The sequence below is a fragment of the Temnothorax longispinosus genome, chromosome 6 (genome assembly GCF_030848805.1).
Source record: "Temnothorax longispinosus isolate EJ_2023e chromosome 6, Tlon_JGU_v1, whole genome shotgun sequence".
NCBI classification, from domain to species: domain Eukaryota; kingdom Metazoa; phylum Arthropoda; class Insecta; order Hymenoptera; family Formicidae; genus Temnothorax; species Temnothorax longispinosus.
Window position 1 is genome coordinate 23,656,997 of NC_092363.1, and position 21,371 is coordinate 23,678,367.

The 21,371-nt window shown below is 32.5% G+C and overlaps 2 protein-coding genes across 3 annotated transcripts; one reads left to right on the top strand and one right to left on the bottom strand.

The window, feature by feature from the left end:
* Positions 1-199: 199 nt before the first annotated feature.
* On the bottom strand, positions 200-17,797 carry LOC139815348 (uncharacterized). The gene is made up of 12 exons (XM_071782226.1): positions 16,935-17,797; positions 6,001-6,124; positions 5,164-5,310; positions 4,481-4,659; positions 3,914-4,120; positions 3,522-3,743; positions 3,104-3,296; positions 2,240-2,450; positions 1,528-1,831; positions 1,304-1,449; positions 799-1,015; positions 200-657 (listed from the first exon to the last, which is right to left on the bottom strand). Exons 1-12 carry the CDS (start codon positions 16,968-16,970, stop codon positions 442-444), a joined length of 2,202 nt encoding a protein of 733 aa, XP_071638327.1. The 5' UTR covers positions 16,971-17,797; the 3' UTR covers positions 200-441.
* LOC139815344 (putative gustatory receptor 28b) lies at positions 11,543-15,625 on the top strand. Of its 2 annotated transcripts, none has more exons than XM_071782208.1 (7): positions 11,543-13,090; positions 13,499-13,764; positions 14,072-14,230; positions 14,458-14,713; positions 14,973-15,041; positions 15,129-15,218; positions 15,320-15,625. In XM_071782208.1, exons 1-7 carry the CDS (start codon positions 12,815-12,817, stop codon positions 15,416-15,418), a joined length of 1,215 nt encoding a protein of 404 aa, XP_071638309.1. In that variant the 5' UTR covers positions 11,543-12,814; the 3' UTR covers positions 15,419-15,625. The 2 variants fall into 2 exon arrangements, with proteins under 2 accessions (XP_071638309.1, XP_071638310.1); XM_071782209.1 differs by having other exon boundaries at positions 15,138-15,218.
* Positions 17,798-21,371: the final 3,574 nt, after the last annotated feature.

Genomic DNA, 21,371 nt, shown 5'->3' on the forward strand with positions numbered 1-21,371 from the left:
TTTCTGAGACACCGTGTCGAAGGCATGTTTTATGCCATATTAATTCTTTGCAGCATAAATGTTGTATTTATAAAAAAGTGTTTATAAAAAAGTAATTCACATTACATCATCATGCAATTAAGGCTCTAGACTCTAGCTGAACCAATAATCTTGAAAAGTTTCTTAAAGATATTTTTAGTTTATTAAAAGGTACGTATAATTTTCACAACACCTCAAAATTATGTAAGAATATTAAAATTAATATATAAAAAGTATCTAAAAAAATTAGACAATTGTTTCTCTCTACGTGACATGTAAATACTTAAAAACGTGAGATTTAAAACGTCACTTTTTACGACTGCATAACAATTCCACTTAAATTATTTAACGACTATGAATTAAAAGTAACAGCAAGGAAAGTTTTCTCAGTTTTTGCATCTACAACCGGATCAGCTGTGTCTTCTAAAAGGGCACGATCTTTTTGTTCTCTTGTAACAGGTGCAGAGCGCGCAGAAAGGCCCGATAGTCGAACTCCAAGCGGCCGTATTTTTCAATGGAGAAGCCCTTATGTAAGGCGTCCAACTCTCTGCTATTGATAAGCTCTAGCATCCTTCTAACCGACAATGTACTGATCAAATGTCCCTTGGAAACCGTGCCGGTATTCTCCTTATCGTAGTCCTGAAGAACGTACAATTTACTAAATCGTTGCTACTTTTTCTCGTAGAAAAAAACAAGACATTTCGAAAAATAAATAATTGCGTGTCTTCATATTGATTACACCGTGTATGTTGCATTATAATTTATCGCAGCTGCACTCACTTTGAAAATCTCCTCCAGATTCGGATTTCGCATTTGGCACAGTTTATCCATCGCGATTGCTACCATCTGTCGTTCGTCGAAATTTAAAAAGGTTCTGCCGCTTGCCTCGGAGGGCACGTGTTGCAAGGGGACCACAAGCGGAACTTTTTCCAAACCCCCCGTCGTAACGGCTTCTTCCACAACTGCCGCAAATTTCGTATATTCAACGAAGCCGGGTCTTCAGAAAGGAACACGATAGTCATGATAAGAACGTGAAGTTAAAGAAAAAATATATATTCTCTTGACAACAGTTGCGATTTTATAAAATTAAACAATTCTTATAAAGGAAAAAAGTATTAAATAATTCGGAAAATAAAATTTGCTTAGGATTTTAACAGATTAGAGTATTATTTTCTCTTTTTTGTCATTACGTCTATTTCTACATTTATTTTCAATTATTTGTGTTAACTAATTTTATTTTTCCAAATTAATCATTCTTATTTTTAATATTATAACATCTTCGTACTTTAGAAGCGCCTGAAAAACTCTCGTAATCGTATCTACTTCCGCAGTTGTCAAACCACAACGAAGCTGATCTAGACCTCTGATAAAATCAAGTCTCGCAATGACAAGCTGGTTGTGCCTATCGAATTGGCGCATGAATTCAAGGACCTGCGTGCAAAAAAAGATTGGCAAATCAATTCTGACTCAATCGATTTTCTTAATTAATTAACGACAAATGTAAATTACTTTGATTCTTTCGCGCACAACTTTAGCTTTAATTTTAGCCAAGATTAATACGATGTTAGTCTCATCCTCGTGAGGTTCAGACGGCGGCTTTTCAGCGTTAAGCCTCTTTTTATCTTCTAACATGCGACGATACAAGGGCTCTACGATCGGTTGGACTTCCAATTCCTGCAGAAATTGAGTGTAGTTGAAGCCTAGATCATCGTTGTACCTTTGCTCCAGAGCGAACACTTCCTCCGGCGACAAGAGTATGGCCGTAATAAGGACTTGTCTTAATTGAGCTCGCGTCACGTGACCGCAATTGTGTCTGATAGTAATACAATTCAATTAGTTTAAAAATTATTAATATCTCTTTGATATCATTAATGACGTATTTTAATTAATAATATATTTTATTTAGATGGCAAATTATTAACAAAATGTTTTAATCGTAAAATGCAAATTAATTGCTATTGAGTAATCAACAGAACGATTTTTCAAAGCAATTTTAATTTAACAATTATTTTCATATTTATATCCTAAAAGTATATATGATTATATCAAATAAATTTATTACATGTTAGTTATAATAAAATTGGTTTCTTTGTTACTTAATTACAATTTAGGTATTGGATATGTCCTTTGTTTAAATTTTTTGTGCCATTGTCAAAATGAGCCATTTAATTAACAATTAAATTATAATTAACAATTAACAATTATTTAAAGATAAATATACTTGTCGTAGTCCTTGAAAAATTGTTTTAAGAGAATTCTCCTCTCTTCGACTCGCTGTCTTACACGCTGCAAGATATCTTCACAAAAATCTCTCATATTTTTCGGCTGGCATTGCCAATTTGATGTGCCCCTTCGAGGTAGTTCAACTATTTCTTGAGGCGGTGATTCCACTTTTAGGCTTGGCAATTTGTCAAGTCTCTTCACGGTGAAAACTAAATCAAGATAGATCCATTAAAGTAGTAAAATATATGAGAAAACGGTAGCATAAAGAGAAAATAGCATAATAAGAAAAAAATATACTGAGAGCAAATATTCTTTAAACTAGAATGTATTTGCACAACCTGTAAAATCATAAAGCGTATATTTTTATTATTAATAAAAGAATTAAACAAAAGAAATACGTTTTGAAAATTTATTAGTTATAACTAGCTAAAACTAGTTATAGCTTTGTACAAAATATTTTATTTCAAGCCAACATTTCTAATTTATTATTTGAAACAGATAAAATGTTTTTTCGAAATCAATCTTTTTACAACAATACTTAGATTATTTATTACATCAAAAAATATTTATTACATTAAAAAACGGTCTCTTAGTTTTCTTATTCTAAAAAGTGCTTTTTGAAAATTTTGTTTGTTTGTTATCTTTTAATTTTATTATATTCTTATTAAATTAAGTAATTTTTATTTCATTATTCTATTTTTTAAATGTAATAAATAATCTAAATATTTTTATAAAAAGGTTAAATTTCGAAAAAACATTTTATCTCTTCCAAGAGAAAGATTCTATAATTGAAGCAAGAGAAGCCTCTCCTGTTCTCAGAATATATAGATTAGAACTTTTATTATAATATATGATATTGTACCCCGATCTATATCATCCTCAAACATGCGCCAACACACACGATCGGGATCATCCGGATCCTTGTAAAGCGCAATCAGGGCATCAACTTCCGGTTCGAGCAGCCAGAGACGGCCCAAGGACGATATCTGAAGCGCGTCCAGTGCTCTTCGAAATTGCGGGACTGTCACTCGATCGACATTCAAATATTCAAAACCCTACGGTCCAAATCGCTTAGTTCTTAACGTTCTTAATCAATTTTAGTTCTTAAGCCCTGTTAAGATCACGCTTGTGCGACATAACAGGAGGACACGATAACGAACGATAACGACAAGCCGATCGTTACGCGCGATAACAAATTGATTAATCCGCGCGTATATGAGATTTCAGCATACGTGATGATAACGCTAATTAGACGCGCGACGTAATTGGATTGCGGCAACCTTGAAGAACTCGTAGATCCGTATGCGGTGCTCGAGAATATGTCTCTGGATGCGTTTAACGACTTCTGGCGTAGACATTGTCTCTCTCGTCCGTTCCATGACCGGATGGAACACCGTTTGCTTACCGAACACTTGACTGGGCACAATCCTACCGATTTCTGGTCGTGGGAGTTTCGGCAGCTCAGCCGTGATTATTCGACCGGGAAATTGATCGAGCAACTTCTGTGAAATAGAGCAGAGAAAGTAAAACGTAGGGTACATTCCAGAGAACATACATTATGTTCCGATTTCCTAAATATATTACATATATATATATATATATATATATATATATATATAAAGATTATAAAGAAGCGAAAAAAAAGAGAAGTTTCTAACAATAAGAATAGTACCCCGCCGAGATCCACCATTCCATGTTCATGTAAATAGCGTTGGACCTCATCGACAGCTTTTAAAAACGCTACGTAATTTACAGTGTAAACATCTTTGGTAAATCTCTTTACAAGTAGGCGAAACTCCTCAGCTCCAACGACGATGCCCAGAAATTTTAAAATCCGACCGAAATGGGCGAGAGTAACCGTGCCGACATTCTTCGCGATCTACGAAATATCTTAGAATAAATCAAAAGCTATTAAACTTTCCTATTATTTATTTTTTATTAAACTAATAAAAAACTCCTGTTTTTTAATAATTTAAATCTTTTTGATATATTAAAAGAAAACGATCCTTTTCGAAAATAGAGAAAGTGTCTTAATGCAAAAATAAAATTGAAGATGCTTTTTAATACATTTACAAGAGGAACTAAATTATTAAAAATTATTAATTTATTACCAATGAATAACTAACATGGATTAGCATAATTATTATGCTTATCTAGGACACAAAAATCGAAGGATAAATTACAGATGTGATAATGTTACAAACCAAAACGATTTAAAGATAAATCATGCGGAACATACCAGCTCGTAATCTTGAAAGTATGGCCGAAGAACAATTTTCCTTTTGCTCACCAACACGGCGATTTGAGTGATTATCAAATTCAATTTTCGTGTTTCTGTGCTGCTTAGAATATTTACATGCAGCGGATCTTCCCATTCCAAACCAGTCATGAGGCTCTTGTTTTTTCCAAAATCAGGGACTATGAGAGATATTGCAGTAATTATTTTATCTGCATGCTATGTCCTGTTTTTTTTTCCCAATTCGATCACATTGAATTGCTCTATATTAAGCGTACGTATGTTAGGGATAAATAAAATCTCGATGGATAACAAAATAAAATAACTAAATAAAAGAAATAGGATATTTATGTCGAGAAAGAGAGAGAAAAAGATCAAGATAAAAAGGAAGAAAATAAATAAAACGCAAAATTCTGAATGTATTTATATGAAGTCAAATGTCGGTAATTTTATTCGTTAAATTTCAATAGCAAAACTTGTTGTGCCACAATAAATTAACACAAAAGAGGAAAAAAATTATTCTTTATTAATGTTCATAATTAACCTTGGAAACTTGTTTAACCAGATGATTCAGTGTTTCGCTTTGATCATGAGATAAGATTTTGACATTTGCCGTGTAACAGAGAAACAATAATTATCAAGGATTTTCTAAAAAATACGTATTACATAAAAATAATCGTTCATACCGCTATCGTGAATAACTTCGCAAAATTGTGAATAAAGAATCCGACCGTCCTGAATTCGAAAATAATCCGTCAGATCGCAAATCTCTTTATCCGATAAGCCAATCACGCCTTTCAGTGGTCCAGCCAAAACGGAGATAAATTTGGATTCTGTAGATTTAATAATAATTTATTACGTACATACGTATTTCAATTAATGCGTCGTAAAGTAATCGCAATTTTAGATAAAATGAATTATTCAAACATTACTGTAGCTCAGTTTTAAAATAGATTACAAACTAACAGGCGATCAATATTTGACCACTTAAATCAATGAACTGTAGGTACATCGCGAAAAATAACCGAGTATGAACATTTGTATAATTTTAAAAAAAATTAAATTATTTTGCAAATTTTCTAAATTTTGCGTATTTTAAATAAAAATCTAATATTCAAATTTATTTCTTCAAAATCATAAGATACATTCAAATATTTACATCCCTCGTATTAATTGCTTTTAGCGTAAATGTTTACTTACTAACTTTAACACAAATCTTGAAAATTATGCATTCAAAATCTAAATACAAAAAGTATATACACTGATCGTACATATAGTTACCTATCATTTTTAGTTATAGTTAAGAAAAGAAATTGACTCGACAAACATAAAGAAATGTGTTATAGATGAAAGAAGAAATAGTTGGACTAATATTAAAAATCTAAATAGGAGTAATCGCAAGTATTATCTCGACGATTTTCCTCTATATCGAGCGTTCAGAAATAATCGCTCCCACTCAACAGCTAACTTTAGAAGCGCCAGAAACGATCGGTCGTCTCGGTGCCAATGTCCGATATTTATACCTGATATCAAACAACGTTTGTCGGGATCCAGGGGTCTGTAATACTCCCAAAGATTGAGCCCGACACGAAACACGGCGGCTCGTATCTTATTGCAAGTACGCCAGACATCGTGCAGCTTCAGAACCTAAAATCGCTTTTTTTATCAGAGTGCTTGGGACGAACGTGCTCGGGAAAGTCCCATTTGCGATTTTTTATCATCAGAAAACGATGGAAAAGGCATCCGTTTTTACCTCCTGTTTCCGCGGCATGTTTGTACAATTCCTTCCGCGGGTCTCACGAAAATTTTACGCGATGCTGAAATCGACGAAATCGTGAAAATTCAATTTAGTATAAAGACAAAAATCAATCGCGCACACGCGCTGAAGTAATGTGCATAGGGTAGCTTGCAAAAAAAATTGCTGCATATATATATATATACTAGCTAGTTACCCGGGCTTCGCCCGGGAGTCGTTTTTTTTTAAACGACTTCATTTGTGTTTCAATATCCTTATTGTGGATAAACATAAGGAATGTGTCGGGTGGTTAATTTAAAGACGGTAGTTTAACTTTTCTGCATAAATAACACATTCTAGGTGCTTAAGTTTTAAACTTTTTTACTTGACAATGATCACATATTGCATCCATTTTTCCAATTATTACACTCGGATAAAATTGATATTCGTAATTTGAATCATAACTATAAATGCCTTTAATTTCAAATCGGATCGCATAAATGTTTTCGTGGATTAAACATGTCGTAACCGGTCTTTTTCTACTCGAGTTTCACACTATTAAGTCATTTCCGCTTTTCCGATATTTCACTTACCGATCAGCGACAACATGGAATAAAAAATCGGTAATCACCGATTCTCACCAAATTCAATATAATAATATTCTATCCATAAAAAAAATTAGCTTGATATCTAAAAATTTGCAGAAATCAAAACAATTACATAGATTTTTTTAGACTGAAATCGGTAACATTTTATTAGGAAATTCTACCTTTGTTTTATATACAATTCTTTAAAATTTGGTCAATTATTTCCCGAAAAATTGGAAAAATTTCAGATACCGGTTCCAATAAAAATTGGTAACGAAAAACTATACAGTTTATAGCACTCCCCGGGAAATTCTACCCCTGTTTTATATACAATTCTTTAAGATTCGGTCAATTATTTCCCGACAAATTGGAAAAATTTCGGATACCGGTTCCAAAAAAGATCGGCAACGAAAAATTATACACTTTATGGCACTCCCCGGGAAATTCTACCCTTGTTTTATATGCAATTCTTTAAAATTCGGTCAATTATTTCTTGAAAAATTGAAGAAATTAGAAAAACCGGTTTCCAAAAGATCGGTAACGAAGAACTATACACCCTATAGCACTCCCCGGGAAATATTCTACCCCTACTTCATATATAATACTTTCAAAATCGGTCCAATAGTTTCTAAGATTACCCCGAACAACAGTACAAACTTTTCCCCTAATAATACTTTCAAAATTGGTCCAGTAGTTTCTAAGATTACCCCGAACAACAGTACAAACTTTTCCCCTTTATATAATAGTAGAGATTCCTCCTAAGTTGTCGAGCAATAAATATTAAAGTTTATTATTTAGTTTATAGTTTATTATTAGAATTTTACGAGTATTTATGTAAAATATATAATTTTATACGAATACCTGTAGAGTGTGTGCGTGTTCCATACGTACAGTTTATACGCGTGTATCGTTAGATAGAAAGAGAAAAATAGAATGATAATAAAATTTCAAAAAAAAATATAAATCATTTTCGAAAAAGATACAAGCGCTTTCGATCTAAGCTTAGATCTTATAGGCAGCTCAATATTAATTTCCGTGTATATGTATTATTATAATACATATACATATATATATATATTCCAATTTATTACTGCGCGCCGATCACAGTCAAATATAAATAATTTTAATTATTGCACTAAGGCCGGTATTCATAGTCGATTCTTATATTTAAGACCGTCTTAAGTACAATCTTAAGATGTGAACCAATCACAGACCCGTATTAGCATCTTAAGACATTACTGACGGTCTTGAAATAAGATCTGACTATGATATCGGCCTAAATCTGATTGATTTGGAATTTTATTTAGGGATATTATGTAAATAGGTATAATTAGTTATCTTATTATTTAGTGATATTATTAAGAAAAAACAATTCCAAATTAGTAGTTTTAATACAAGTAATTTTTGAAATAGTAATTATTTTTTTATTTATTGAAATTAATATAATTTTTACAAAAAAAAGTCTTATTAGTTAGTGAATTTAATATTTACATTATAATTTTCAAATTGAAAGATCGGATTATTTCCTCGATTTTGTATTGCCCGTTACTTTCTGCCCGCTATACGGGGCAGAAATAAGTACCAATTTTCCTCCCTAGGGAGGAAAGTTGATATACTTTCCACCCTGTATAGCGGGAGGAAAGTAACAATTTTCCGTCCGCTATACAAGATGGAAAAAGTAAGCCCTTGTTACTCAATTTTCTTCCCTAGAGGAAAGTAAGCCCTGGCGTGAAATTGGCCACTCTCGCCCCTCTCTACAGACATGGAAGTCAAACATTTCCGTAAAGGTGGAAGCACATAAAATTGCAGGAGCCATGAGCACGAATGCAGAAGCCATATGCGCATGCGCTATGGTATCTGCATTCTGCCCATGGCTTCTGAATTTTCAATCTACATAAAAATAATTAATACATAAGCATAGTTTATGTAGATTGAAAATTCAGAAGCCACAGCCATGGGCAGAATACAGGCAGATACCATAGCGCATGCGCATATGGCTTCTGCGTTTTGCTCATGGCTCCTGCAATTTTATGTGCTTCCACCTTAAAGGTGTTGTGAAAAATATCGTGTGCACCTCGGGTCGAAAGCTTTTTCAGACTCGTGTGATTTGCCGCTCTCGCCTTCGGCTCGGGCGGCAAACTTCACACTCGCCTGAAAAACGCAACTTTCTTTCCTTAGTGTACATACAATTAGCCCAGTCGATAGAGACATTTAAATGGAATTAATTCCGGGAAGCGATTTTATTTTTTTGACTGTTTTGGAAGGTCATGGGTAGTCTAAAACCGGATTTTCGGGATTCTAACCCTGGAGCGTTAGCCGCCATTAGAGTAAAAGTGGTAATAACCAAACTTGTAGAAAATTTAATACTCTACAATTTTGGTTCTTATCATTTTTCACCTAGGATCGATATTTTGGGTCTTAGACCACTACCACAAAGGTAGAGTTTATGGCGCGTTTATTCAAAAAATAGAAAAAAAAAAAATTTACCCCCTACTTTTGAGTCTAAGATCCAAAATATCGATTCTAGGTGAAAAATGATAAGGACCAAAATTGTAGAGTATTAAATTTTCTACAAGTTTGGTTATTACCACTTTCACTCTAAAGTTGAAAATAAGCGAGATATTTACAAAATCACCCTTCTAATCAAAATGGCGGCTAACGCTCCAGGGTTAGAATCCTATTTTAGACTACCCATGACCCTCCAAAACAGTAAAAAAAAAATTGCTTCCCGGAATTAATTCCACTTCAGCGGCTTTTTCGGGCTCTATCGACTGGGCTAAATATACTATTAATACTAATTGATGTTGCACCTTTTATACCTAGAGCTGTCACTTCAAAGAAACGTTTGCTTATATACAAATTATATAACTTACGTGTACAAATCGAAAATATCCCGCACCTCGGACTAGATCAAAGAACAGCGAGGCACCATTGAAACTAAGATTAAAATCCTAATAAAAAAGATTTTTCATCCAACCGATTTTATGTATGAACACACCACGCAGTGTACATACATGGCGTTGCAATCTGACAAGGACAGATATCTCGTAGGATCTCGTTGGATAAGGACAGAATGATCAAAATAATCGATATTTTTAATTCCGCTTAGATGAGGGCGCTTTCTCGTCGGAGTTCGGCCGTCATTACACAAAATTTTAAAATTTCAGTTTTGTATGACGGTTATAACGTACGTAATCATTATGATGCAGTTAAAAATAATTTGATAACTTGTAAGTGTTTGTTAACAATTTTCATAATAAATAACAAATGTAATACAATAAAATTAATTAAATAATAACATAAATTTCGCCAAAAATTTCATTAATAATTTATTTTCTGTTCACAAATAAATCATGTTTATGTTGATCCGTAATTACTTTATGGCGTTGATATTTCTTTTGGCAAGACAATTGATAAATTCCAACGTCAGATATAAATGTGTCATTATAAAAATCTATGAATAGTATCTCAATATATCTGTCCTCTTTTGTTTTTTATGCTTAATAATTTTATTCTAAAATCTAAATCTAATTCTAAAATTGTATTCTTATTCTAAAACCTAAAATGTGCAAATATGTCCTCAAATTTTACAATTTATGTAATAAATAACGTTTAATTTTACACAATAATCTTACAATTTTTTGGTCCTAGTTTTCAATAATTGTTAATAATTTTTTTACAGCCAACATATGGGGCATTCCACGCCAATTCGCAAGAGGTCAAACTTCGACCTTTTTATTTTTGATGACCGCTCGTTTTTTAACAGGTCTTTACGAGTATTAGACCCCTGTTAAATTGTTTCTATAATAAATATAGCGTTTCCGAAATAGAGCCTGCGCAAAATGAGGACTGCAAAATTTTCAATGAATTTTTTCGCCTATTAGACAACGTTTAAGAAAAAAATTCATTGAACATAAAATACGCTATTTAGATCATAGTTTAAAAAAAAAATTATCCTAAATTTTTATAATAATGATTTTAAACTAATAAAGTAAAAAAACACACAAAAATTTGAATATCTCAAAAACCCTATTTTCTATTTTTTTGAAATTTATAGGGAATATTCTAGGAAGTATTAGAAAAATTTTAAGACTAGTTGGAAGTTGCGCAGAATTTTTGGGATTTTTTTATAAATTTTTTTGTGAGGCAGTAGTAATATTTGACTCACAAAAGTGTAGTTAAAAACGCGTTTCAGACAATTCTGAATCGATTTAGATATACTTTTTTACTAAAGCATGATGAAGATCTCGGCATAGCACACGACAATTGCGATGAATAGTGTGGGAAAGGCGAAAAAAATAGATTTATGAGGAAGTTTAATTTAATAAGTACATTTGTTTAAGAACATATTATTTATAATTTTATTATTTTGTGCTGAGTATAATCATTCGAAATTGAGTAATCTTTAACAATTAATTTATAATTTTTGGTATGACGCAGTGGACACGTTGAGTCTGAGGTTTTCTTTTTGTTTGATCGTACCGACCTGTCAAAAATTCGGCGGCAATTAAGTATTGGGACAAAAAAAATTATGAAATTGCCGCCGAATTTTTGACAGGTCGGTACGATCAAACAAAAAGAAAACCTCAGACTCAACGTGTCCACTGCGTCATACCAAGTCATACCAAAAATTATAAATTAATTGTTAAAGATTACTCATTTTCGAATGATTATACTAAGCACAAAATAATAAAATTATAAATAATATGTTCTTAAACAAATGTACTTATTGAATTAAACTTCCTCATAAATCTATTTTTTTCGCCTTTCCCACACTATTCATCGCAATTGTCGTGTGCTATGCCGAGATCTTCATCATGCTTTAGTAAAAAAGTATATCTAAATCGATTCAGAATTGTCTGAAACGCGTTTTTAACTACACTTTTGTGAGTCAAATATTACTACTGCCTCACAAAAAAATTTATAAAAAAATCCCAAAAATTCTGCGCAACTTCCAACTAGTCTTAAAATTTTTCTAATACTTACTAGAATATTCCCTATAAATTTCAAAAAAATAGAAAATGGGGTTTTTGAGATATTCAAATTTTTGTGTGTTTTTTTACTTTATTAGTTTAAAATCATTATTATAAAAATTTAGGATAATTTTTTTTTTAAACTATGATCTAAATAGCGTATTTTATGTTCAATGAATTTTTTTCTTAGACGTTGTCTAATAGGCGAAAAAATTCATTGAAAATTTTGCAGTCCTCATTTTGCGCAGGCTCTATTTCGGAAACGCTACATTTATTATAGAAACGATTTAACAGGGGTCTAATACTCGTAAAGACCTGTTAAAAAACGAGCGGCCATCAAAAATAAAAAGGTCGAAGTTTGACCCCTTGCGAATTGGCGTGGAATGCCCCATATACATTTTTATTTGTTTAATCTATACAGTTTGTTTAAAATAAATTATGTCACAAATATCAGTCACAAAAAAATTAGAACGCAAAAATTAATTTCTTTACATAATCGTGTAACTTAAAACTAAATAAGACAAAGAACGTACGTCATATTGTAAATTTCCTTCAGTTTTTCACCGTAGTCATGAAGTATGTATTTATTTAAACAAATAATAAACACATATTATTATAAATCTATATATAAATTGTAATACTTCAAAAAGATAAAGCAAATAATAATATTGTGTAATCATATTCCTTTTCAATTAACACGATTTATTGGTAATATAAAACATAATATAATAAAATAATCAATTTCTTTGAAGAACTTAATCAAAATTATGTCGAAATTAAGTTTTATTACATTATTTTAGCGTTTCGTATAACGCAAGTAAATATGCATAGAAAGTGCAAAATGAAATTTAAACGTAAGTGCATATACTTTGTATGCGGATCGATTATCTCAACTGTGCTATCGTTTAATAATTTAAAGACATTTACGATATAATTAAGTGTAGCCATTTCATCATAATGATAAATGTGACGTTTGCACAATATGAACGTTGCAACTTGAAAATTTTAACAGTTAACACATTGAATTGCGAGAGTCTCCATTATGATCGACACTACAGAAAAGGCGCTAAGTCCTATTTCCTTAGCCGCTTCTTTTTTAGGTTTCGGAATTCTTAGATATCCTTTAAACCAGCCTAGATATCGCTTGAGTATTTTCTATATATTAACTGTGTGGAGCGTTTATGCTTATGTGTTATATTACACGACAACCTATCTGTTTTTGAAAGGAGTATATACTGGATTAATAGCAGCTTTTGGGGTAACAGTAAATTTGCTTACAGCAATAACATCCATAATTATCACCATTTGCGAATACGAGGTATAAGTTTTATTTATCAATGTTTTAATAAAGTGTGATATCTAAAATAAAACAAACAACATAGAATAGCACATCCTAGAATATAAAAATAACTAATTTCAACATTATTTATTTAATATATTTAAAAATGTAATAAAATAAATTTTTCTATTTTCGAAATATATTTTATATATTAATTTATCTTTATTGAAGTTAAAGGTGCAATCAACTAATAAATTTTGTTTTTAATGTTCTTCTTCGCATTAGATAATTTAATGTATACTTTTAATTAAATTTGATTTGTGTACCCTGTGCTTTACAATTAAGTGTATCATTAAGTATATGCCTTATAAGTATATTAAGTACCTATATTAAATCAGAAGAAGAGTCTCCTGATTTTATAAATTTTCTGATTGCTGTTATCCTCAGAAATACCGGCAGTATACAAGGAAGTTAGATCTTGTGGATGATACATTGGAAGAGCTCGGTATACCCAAAGAATACCATAAAATGAGAAATTTGACAAGAAAAGCGTTGATTATATGGTTTTTAATGATTTGCGTAACATGGACTTCGGATTCTTTAGTGTGTATAGGAATATTCCATGATACAAGAGCCATATTTCTGCTTTTTGTTATGTCTTATTCTATGTACGTTAACAGCATCACGGACATAACGTTTATTCTTTTTCTAAGGTTTGTAAATCTTATTTTGTTATAATCATTTTACCGCGAGTATTATTAAAGTTTAATTTAATTGAGATAATTTATCTTGATAAATTCTTACCTTCTCAAAATAAATATATTAAATCAAGTACAAAAAAATCAATACAAAAAATACATTAAATTATTGTATGTTAATGTTATATTGTAATACACTTCTGTATTTATAAAATTAAAAATTTTATGCAAACAAAGATAATAAACGAATAGATTTTTCATGTTTTTACTTTGTTACGCCTAAAGAAATTTACGCTTTTCCTAAATATTTTTTAAATTATAGACATATCGGTGCAAGTCTAGATAAAATAAACGATCATATTAAGCAGCTATCAGAAACAGAAGACTGTGGACTAAGATGCAAGTCGAAAACATTTCTTGTCGTTAATGACTACAATGTTCGAAATGCTAAGAATCGCAAACACATATTATGGATCGTAATGTAAATTACAAATTTTCTAATTTATGTAAAATAAACATAAATATATATAACTTTTATTCTGTTTTACGACGTGATAAATTTTTTGATAAATCAGCTCTAATCGCGCTAATTTGTCTAATTGTAAGACACTAACGCGATATATAGGCATATTGTATTTTAAAAATAATAGATTAATATACAAATATATTTCTAATAATTATTTGTTTATTAAAATAGTATCTTTTTAGACATCTCCATTTGGAACTTTGCCGAACAGCTCGTGATATAAATGGTTTCTTCGGACTACAAATGACTTTGCAAATGATAACCTATTTCGTTGTCTTAAACGGAGGGTCTTACTTTGAATATTACACGATATTACATCTAAAAGAAATAAACAGTAACATAATATTAAACACATCTCTTTCTAGTATGATATGGTTTCTCGTATTTTTAACAAAACTCATATCAGTGAATCACATTTGCGAAAGCGTTAGCGCTAAGGTAAACATATTAATTGAAAAAAATCATTTTTGCAAATTATAAAAAAGTTACATAACAAATAACATAATCTTAAATCTTTCTTGAAGATTAATAATTGTGAATAACAATCAAATTGAAATAAACGTTAACATTGCAAAAAATTTTTTGAGGTAATAAAATAGATTCAGAAATTTCTGTTTTATGTAAAAATACCAATATGTTATTGAAAAAAATACAATTATAAATGAAAACAAACATAATTAATTTTATATCATTTCAGGCGCACAAGACCAAGAGCATTATCCACAAATTAACAAATCTTATTTGTTTTGCGGAAGCTCGCGAAGAGGTGAGATTATTTCTATATAATTCATCTCTTAATTCAAAATAATTTTTATTTAAATTAAAATAAGAATTGCATTATAATGTAACGCAGATTTATCAGTTTGTTTTGCAAGTATCATTACGGCCATTGAAGTTTAGCGGTTGCGGACTATTTTGTTTTGGCTACGCCTTTATTCGTAAGGTTAATCATCTTTAATATTATTCCTATCTTTATGCAGAATCTTAGCTTACTAAGTTGCAAAAATTCCAATAATAATATTTCTGTTTGTTATCTCTCTTCAGTTTTTCGTCTGGACTCTCACCATCGTTATTTTTATGGCGCAAATGGGTTTTGTTCCTGTATGGAATGAAATTGACAGAAAAAATACAGCAAGTATATAGCTCATATATGCGATTGTGAAATTTATCACACTCAATTTCTAACTTATTATTCAATATTTCTATTTAATATTGTAATCTAAAGCTATAAATAAATATATTGATTTATAAAATATGCAATGTAAATAATTACAATTAATTTAATATTTTTTATGTCACGTTAATGTTTCATATACATTTATTTATATTGTCACATCAATTATTGTCTATGAATTGTATACATCTATTTCTATTAAATAAGAGCTCTTTTAGCATTTATAAATTATATCTTGATTGAGGAATATTAAATAACATATTAAATAAGAATTCTTTTAATTTGAAATGTTAATGCTTGATCAACGAGACATATAAACTTATAAATTGATTTCTTATAAATTTCTTTTTATTATAAAATATATAGCCACTTTACCTCTAATACTATGATTTTAATAAAAATTCTAATACAAAGTTAGATACCTTAATTGAGCAGTGTCTGCAAGCTAAAACCAATTTAATCATTAGCATTAATAGTGTCAAGAGACACTAGATCGGCTATGTCATTGGTCATTGTGTATGTTTAGGGAAAAGTTAGATATAATATAACGCTAATGCATTGATCTATGCATTATTCTATCGCCTTTAATAGTGTTAAGAGACACTAGGGCTATGTCATTGGTCATTGTGTATGTTTAGGGAAAAGTTTGATATAATATAACGCTAATGCATTGATCTATGTATTATTCTATCGCCTTTAATAACGAGTTATATATTGGCTGGATATAGTCCAATTGTCAGTTTATGGTAGAAATGACGATTGTGATGAACATGGTGACTACTATAGAACAAGCTGTACATCCTCTGTTCTTGATCTTTCACATTCTCGGTTTCGGCATTTATACTCTGAAGAAACCTTATTTAAATATGAGCCTAAATTCATCGTTTTTTGTGCTGCTGTAGCTAAACTGAAGAATTACCAAGTGGTTCTTGACAACATTTATGGCCAGTCTACAATGAGTCGTTAGTCAGATGTCGGAAGAGACTCGGAAAAAGTTATAAACGTATCGTAAGGCGATCGGAAGTCTGTAATCGGCAATCATAAGCGATTGGCCAAATGCCATCTCTTATGATCACCGATTACAGGCCTCCGATTGCCTTACGATACGCTTATAACTATTTCTTCCGACATCTGACACGACTAACGACTCATTGTAGACTGGCCATTACTCTAATAAATATTCTAATGAACTTTCTCGTCCTCATTATTGTTAGATATTTAGCAAAAATATAATTGCCTAAAAATGTTTACATAAATATAATTTACAATAAATGTTGGATTGTACTTTGGCAAAATATCATCTAGAAAATACGGATGTTTATAAAAAAACTTGCTATTATATAGACAATACGTTGGAAGTTAGGCACTTCTAAAATATATCGAAAGTTGCACAGCTATTATATATAATATTAGGTTTAAAACTAAAAACAATTTTATTGTTATAAAGTTTATTAAAATAATGTAATATAATATTGTATATCATACCATATAAATATACATAAAGCATGAACATAACCTCATTTCAATTTGCACTGGCTCTGTCCACCCGCCAGTCCACCGTCTCGAAAGACGGTGGAGCAAAAGTCGCACTCAGTGCAATTTTTTTGCACCAATTTTGCCAGCAGAACATTAAACACTGAAAATGTGAACTAATTTTCACAGTGGAACAATAAAATTGCACTCAGTGTGCACCAGTGCTGCACCAGTTTTCCCAGTGAAAAACGCTAGCGTCGCCGAAGATACTACCCTCTGATGGTAACACAATCTGATAGTTCAGATATACGTCTCGTAGAAGTGCGCAAGAAAATAGTCCAAAATTGCGACAAAAGTGCATAATATCTGTGATTGAACGAGTATTTACTGTACTATTGCAGCAGTCTGCTGTAAGAAGCTATCTGTGAAAATTTTAATTTATATATAAAACTGTCGCAATTCTTGCGCACTTTGTTTTCTTGCGCACTTCTTCGGGACGTATCTGAACTATCAGATTATGTCATATCGTGTTACCAGAGTATATGATCCTTTTCTGTTCTTTATTGATTATTCCTGCCGACGTTTCGATCCTGTAAAGAATCGCGCTATAAATATTTAACGCATGGTAAGTTTCGGAGAAAGGTAATTGAGACGTCCGAGTTTGATATACATTCATATACATTGATATACATTGATGTACATTTCATCATCAGTGTAGATAAGTAGAGTTATAACAGAGAGAAACCTGAGAGAGGCCATCCCGGCGTTTTCCGTCAATTTTTGTGTGCCCGATTTTCCGACGCGCCGCCTGAGAAAGTGCGCCTCAACTACGTCGTTTCGCTCGGTAACCGCACATGGTTTGCGTCCGTGCTAATGGTTCGTGTCCGAACTAGCCAGTTATGGCTCCTGCACACAGGACGCGGCAGCGCGACAATGCGGCAACGCGGCAACGCGGTGACCAATCACCATCTGCCTTTCCGTACTACTTTCAGAAGTAGAACGGAAAGGCAAGACGGTAATTGGTTACCGCGGTGCCGCGTTGCCACATTGCCGCTTGCCGCGTCCTGTGTCCAGGAGCCATTAGTGGGGATATGCTGCGGCCGCGACGTCTATTAAGCAGACACAGCCAATTCAGCACAATCGAATAAAATTTATACAGAAATTTAGTGCTCTTTTGTTGCTAATTTGTTGCTCTATTCCCGATTTTTTAATTTTATTTTTAAATCCTGGAAACTACCCCCAAAGCTATTTCTCCTTAAAACATACTCTAAAATTGCAAATTAGTCAGATATTAATTAATTATGTTCAAGATTAGTTAATTACGTTTTACTGATTTTATTGCCAACCATTTGCATTAATTCCGATTTTGTTGCTCCACCCTTAATGCTTAAAAACCACCCTTAGCTTATCCTACACCAGCACAACGCCTTAAAATTGTAAATTAAACAGATTTCCGAATTGATTATGCATCCCTGATTTTGTTGCTCGCTATTTTTAACAAATCCGATTTTGTTGCTTTACCCTTAATGCTTAAAAACCACCCTTAGCTTATCTTACACCAGCACAACACCTTAAAATTGTAAATTAAACAGATTTCGGAATTGATTATATGCATCCCTGATTTTGTTGCTTGCTATTTTTAACAAATCCGATTTTGTTGCTCCACCCTTAATGCTTAAAAACCACTCTTAGCTTATCCTACACCAGCACAACGCCTTAAAATTGTAAATTAAACAGATTTCCGAATTGATTATGCATCCCTGATTTTGTTGCTCGCTATTTTTAACAAATCCGATTTTGTTGTTTCAGCCTTAATGCTTAAAAACCACCCTTAGCTTATCCTACACCAGCACAACACCTTAAAATTGTAAATTAAACAGATTTCCGAATTGATTATGCATCCCTGATTTTGTTGCTCGCTATTTTTAACAAATCCGATTTTGTTGCTCCACCCTTAATGCTTAAAAACCACCCCTAGCTTACTCTACACCAGCACAACGCCTTAAAGTCATAAATTGAACAAATTTACAATTTTAAGGTATTGTGCTGGTGTAGGATAAGCTAAGGGTGGTTTTTAAGCATTAAGGGTAGAGCAACAAAATCGGATTTGTTAAAAATAGCGAGCAACAAAATCAGGGATGCATAATCAATTCGGAAATCTGTTTAATTTACAATTTTAAGGCGTTGTGCTGGTGTAGGATAAGCTAATTAAGGGTGGTTTTTAAGCATTAAGGGTGGAGCAACAAAATCGGAATTAATGCAAATGGTTGGCAATAAAATCAGTAAAACGTAATTAACTAATCTTGAACATAATTAATTAATATCTGACTAATTTGCAATTTTAGAGTATGTTTTTAAGGAGAAATAGCTTTGGGGGTAGTTTCCAGGATTTAAAAATAAAATTAAAAAATCGGGAATAGAGCAACAAATTAGCAACAAAAGAGCACTAAATTTCTGTATAAATTTTATTCGATTGTGCTGAATTGGCTGTGTCAGCTTAATAGACGTCGCGGCCGCAGCATATCCCCACTAACTGGCTAGTTCGGACACGAACCATTAGCACGGACGCAAACCATGTGCGGTTACCGAGCGAAACGACGTAGTTGAGGCGCACTTTCTCAAGCGGCGCGTCGGAAAATCGGGCACACAAAAATTGACGGAAAACGCCGGGATGGCCTCTCTCAGGTTTCTCTCTGGTTATAATAAAGATTATAAAGATCGAGACAAAGGCAAAAGAAGGGGGGGGGGTTATGAAAATAATTAATCCTAAATGAGGATTAGAATTAATAATTTTGAAAGAAATTTTGAAGAGGTAAAAATTTTATTTGCGGGACGTCACAGTATCAGACGATCATTGCGCTTGCACAGCTTTGACCCACGTGAGATATAAAAGGTGAGCGTTGGTGTGCGTTTTCAGCGTAATATCGAATGTCGCGGCTTTCGTACAGATGGCATTATTCGCGCTAACATCAGCGCCACACGGCACTATAGCGAGATAAAAAAAAACCTGTTCGTTTTTAGCTGAACTTCTTGCACGGTTCATCTTTTCCTCTTTTTCTTTTCACGTTGGAGAGAAAAGGAGAAAAAAAGAACTGTACAAGAAAGTTTAGCTAAAACAAACAGGCCTAAAGACGCATTTTGTGCTCATCGTTCATCATCATCGATGTGAAAATGTCGACAAAAAATGTCGTGCCATTTACCCCGATAGCACCAATATCCTATAAATATTCATATAACGTCCATAGGCATTCTGGACATAATATGGACATCCATAGGATATTGTGTGCTGTCTGGGTAGCTACGTTTCGTCGATCACACCCAACGATGTATATTGCGATAATCTACTTCTCGTATCCCAAATATTATTTTATTGACTTTTGAAAAATAAACGGTCGCGTTTTGCAAGCGAAATTGAACGGGTTCTTGGCAGTCTCCCATTGGTCGATGGCCGAGAATAATGACACTCAATGATCTCATTGGTTACCTCTCCCTCCCGCCAGTCGCGTCGCATGACCGAAATTTTCGATGCGTATGCCGCTAAATCCGTCTCGTCTTCCCTTTCTTCCGCTCCCCCCACTCCTTCCCGCCGATGACGCATTCTCTAGCCATCGATCCGAACGTAATCAGGAACGTAAGAACTAGATTCATTTTAACCCTCATTTAACTGTTTGCTAAAAAATTTTTTTAACAAGTATAGATAGAGAGCAAAATTATTTAAATACTTATATTATAATTTAATCTGATTCCATTAATAATAAATCGATTTTTTTAGACAAATTTCATTTAAAAAGGTTTTACTATTTAAATGTTAAAGAATCTTGAAAAACAAATTCAAAAATATTTTACTAATTAGACCTTTTTAAGAACTTTAATATTCAACAACTTTAAAACGTAACAATACGCACAAAACGTAACAATAAAACGTAAAATTAACAAATGTTAGAACAATAATTCAAAATAGAAATTAAATCTATTAAAAAAAAGTTAAATGCGTATTGGTCGTCTTTCGTATGCGTCTTTAATTGGTCTTAATCTTCATCGTGTGCTACGTTCACAACAAATGATTTAATGATAAAGTTTAGCCAAAACAAAAGATGAATTCGAGCCAAATGAAATTCCCAGGATGACGTTGTTGCTGTTTACATTCATGAATGAAACTCATTCAGCGAATGCTCAATGAAAACGCTCGCATTCCCATTCACGCAAGAAATCGATCGAAGAATCTAAGTCGGACTTCGAATAAAAATATCATTTTACATCTAATCGCGAAATATCATCAGTACGAGGACATCACGCTCGTCATAAATCGCGTTTCGGCGCGATCAGCCACGCGATCATTTTCGCAGGGCGCCGAGGGGCACGTCAGACGGACCTGAGCGACGGCACGCGATTGGTCGACGGTAGTCGCACGTCCCGAGATGCTTCGCGCGTAAATCGCGAGCCGGGAGG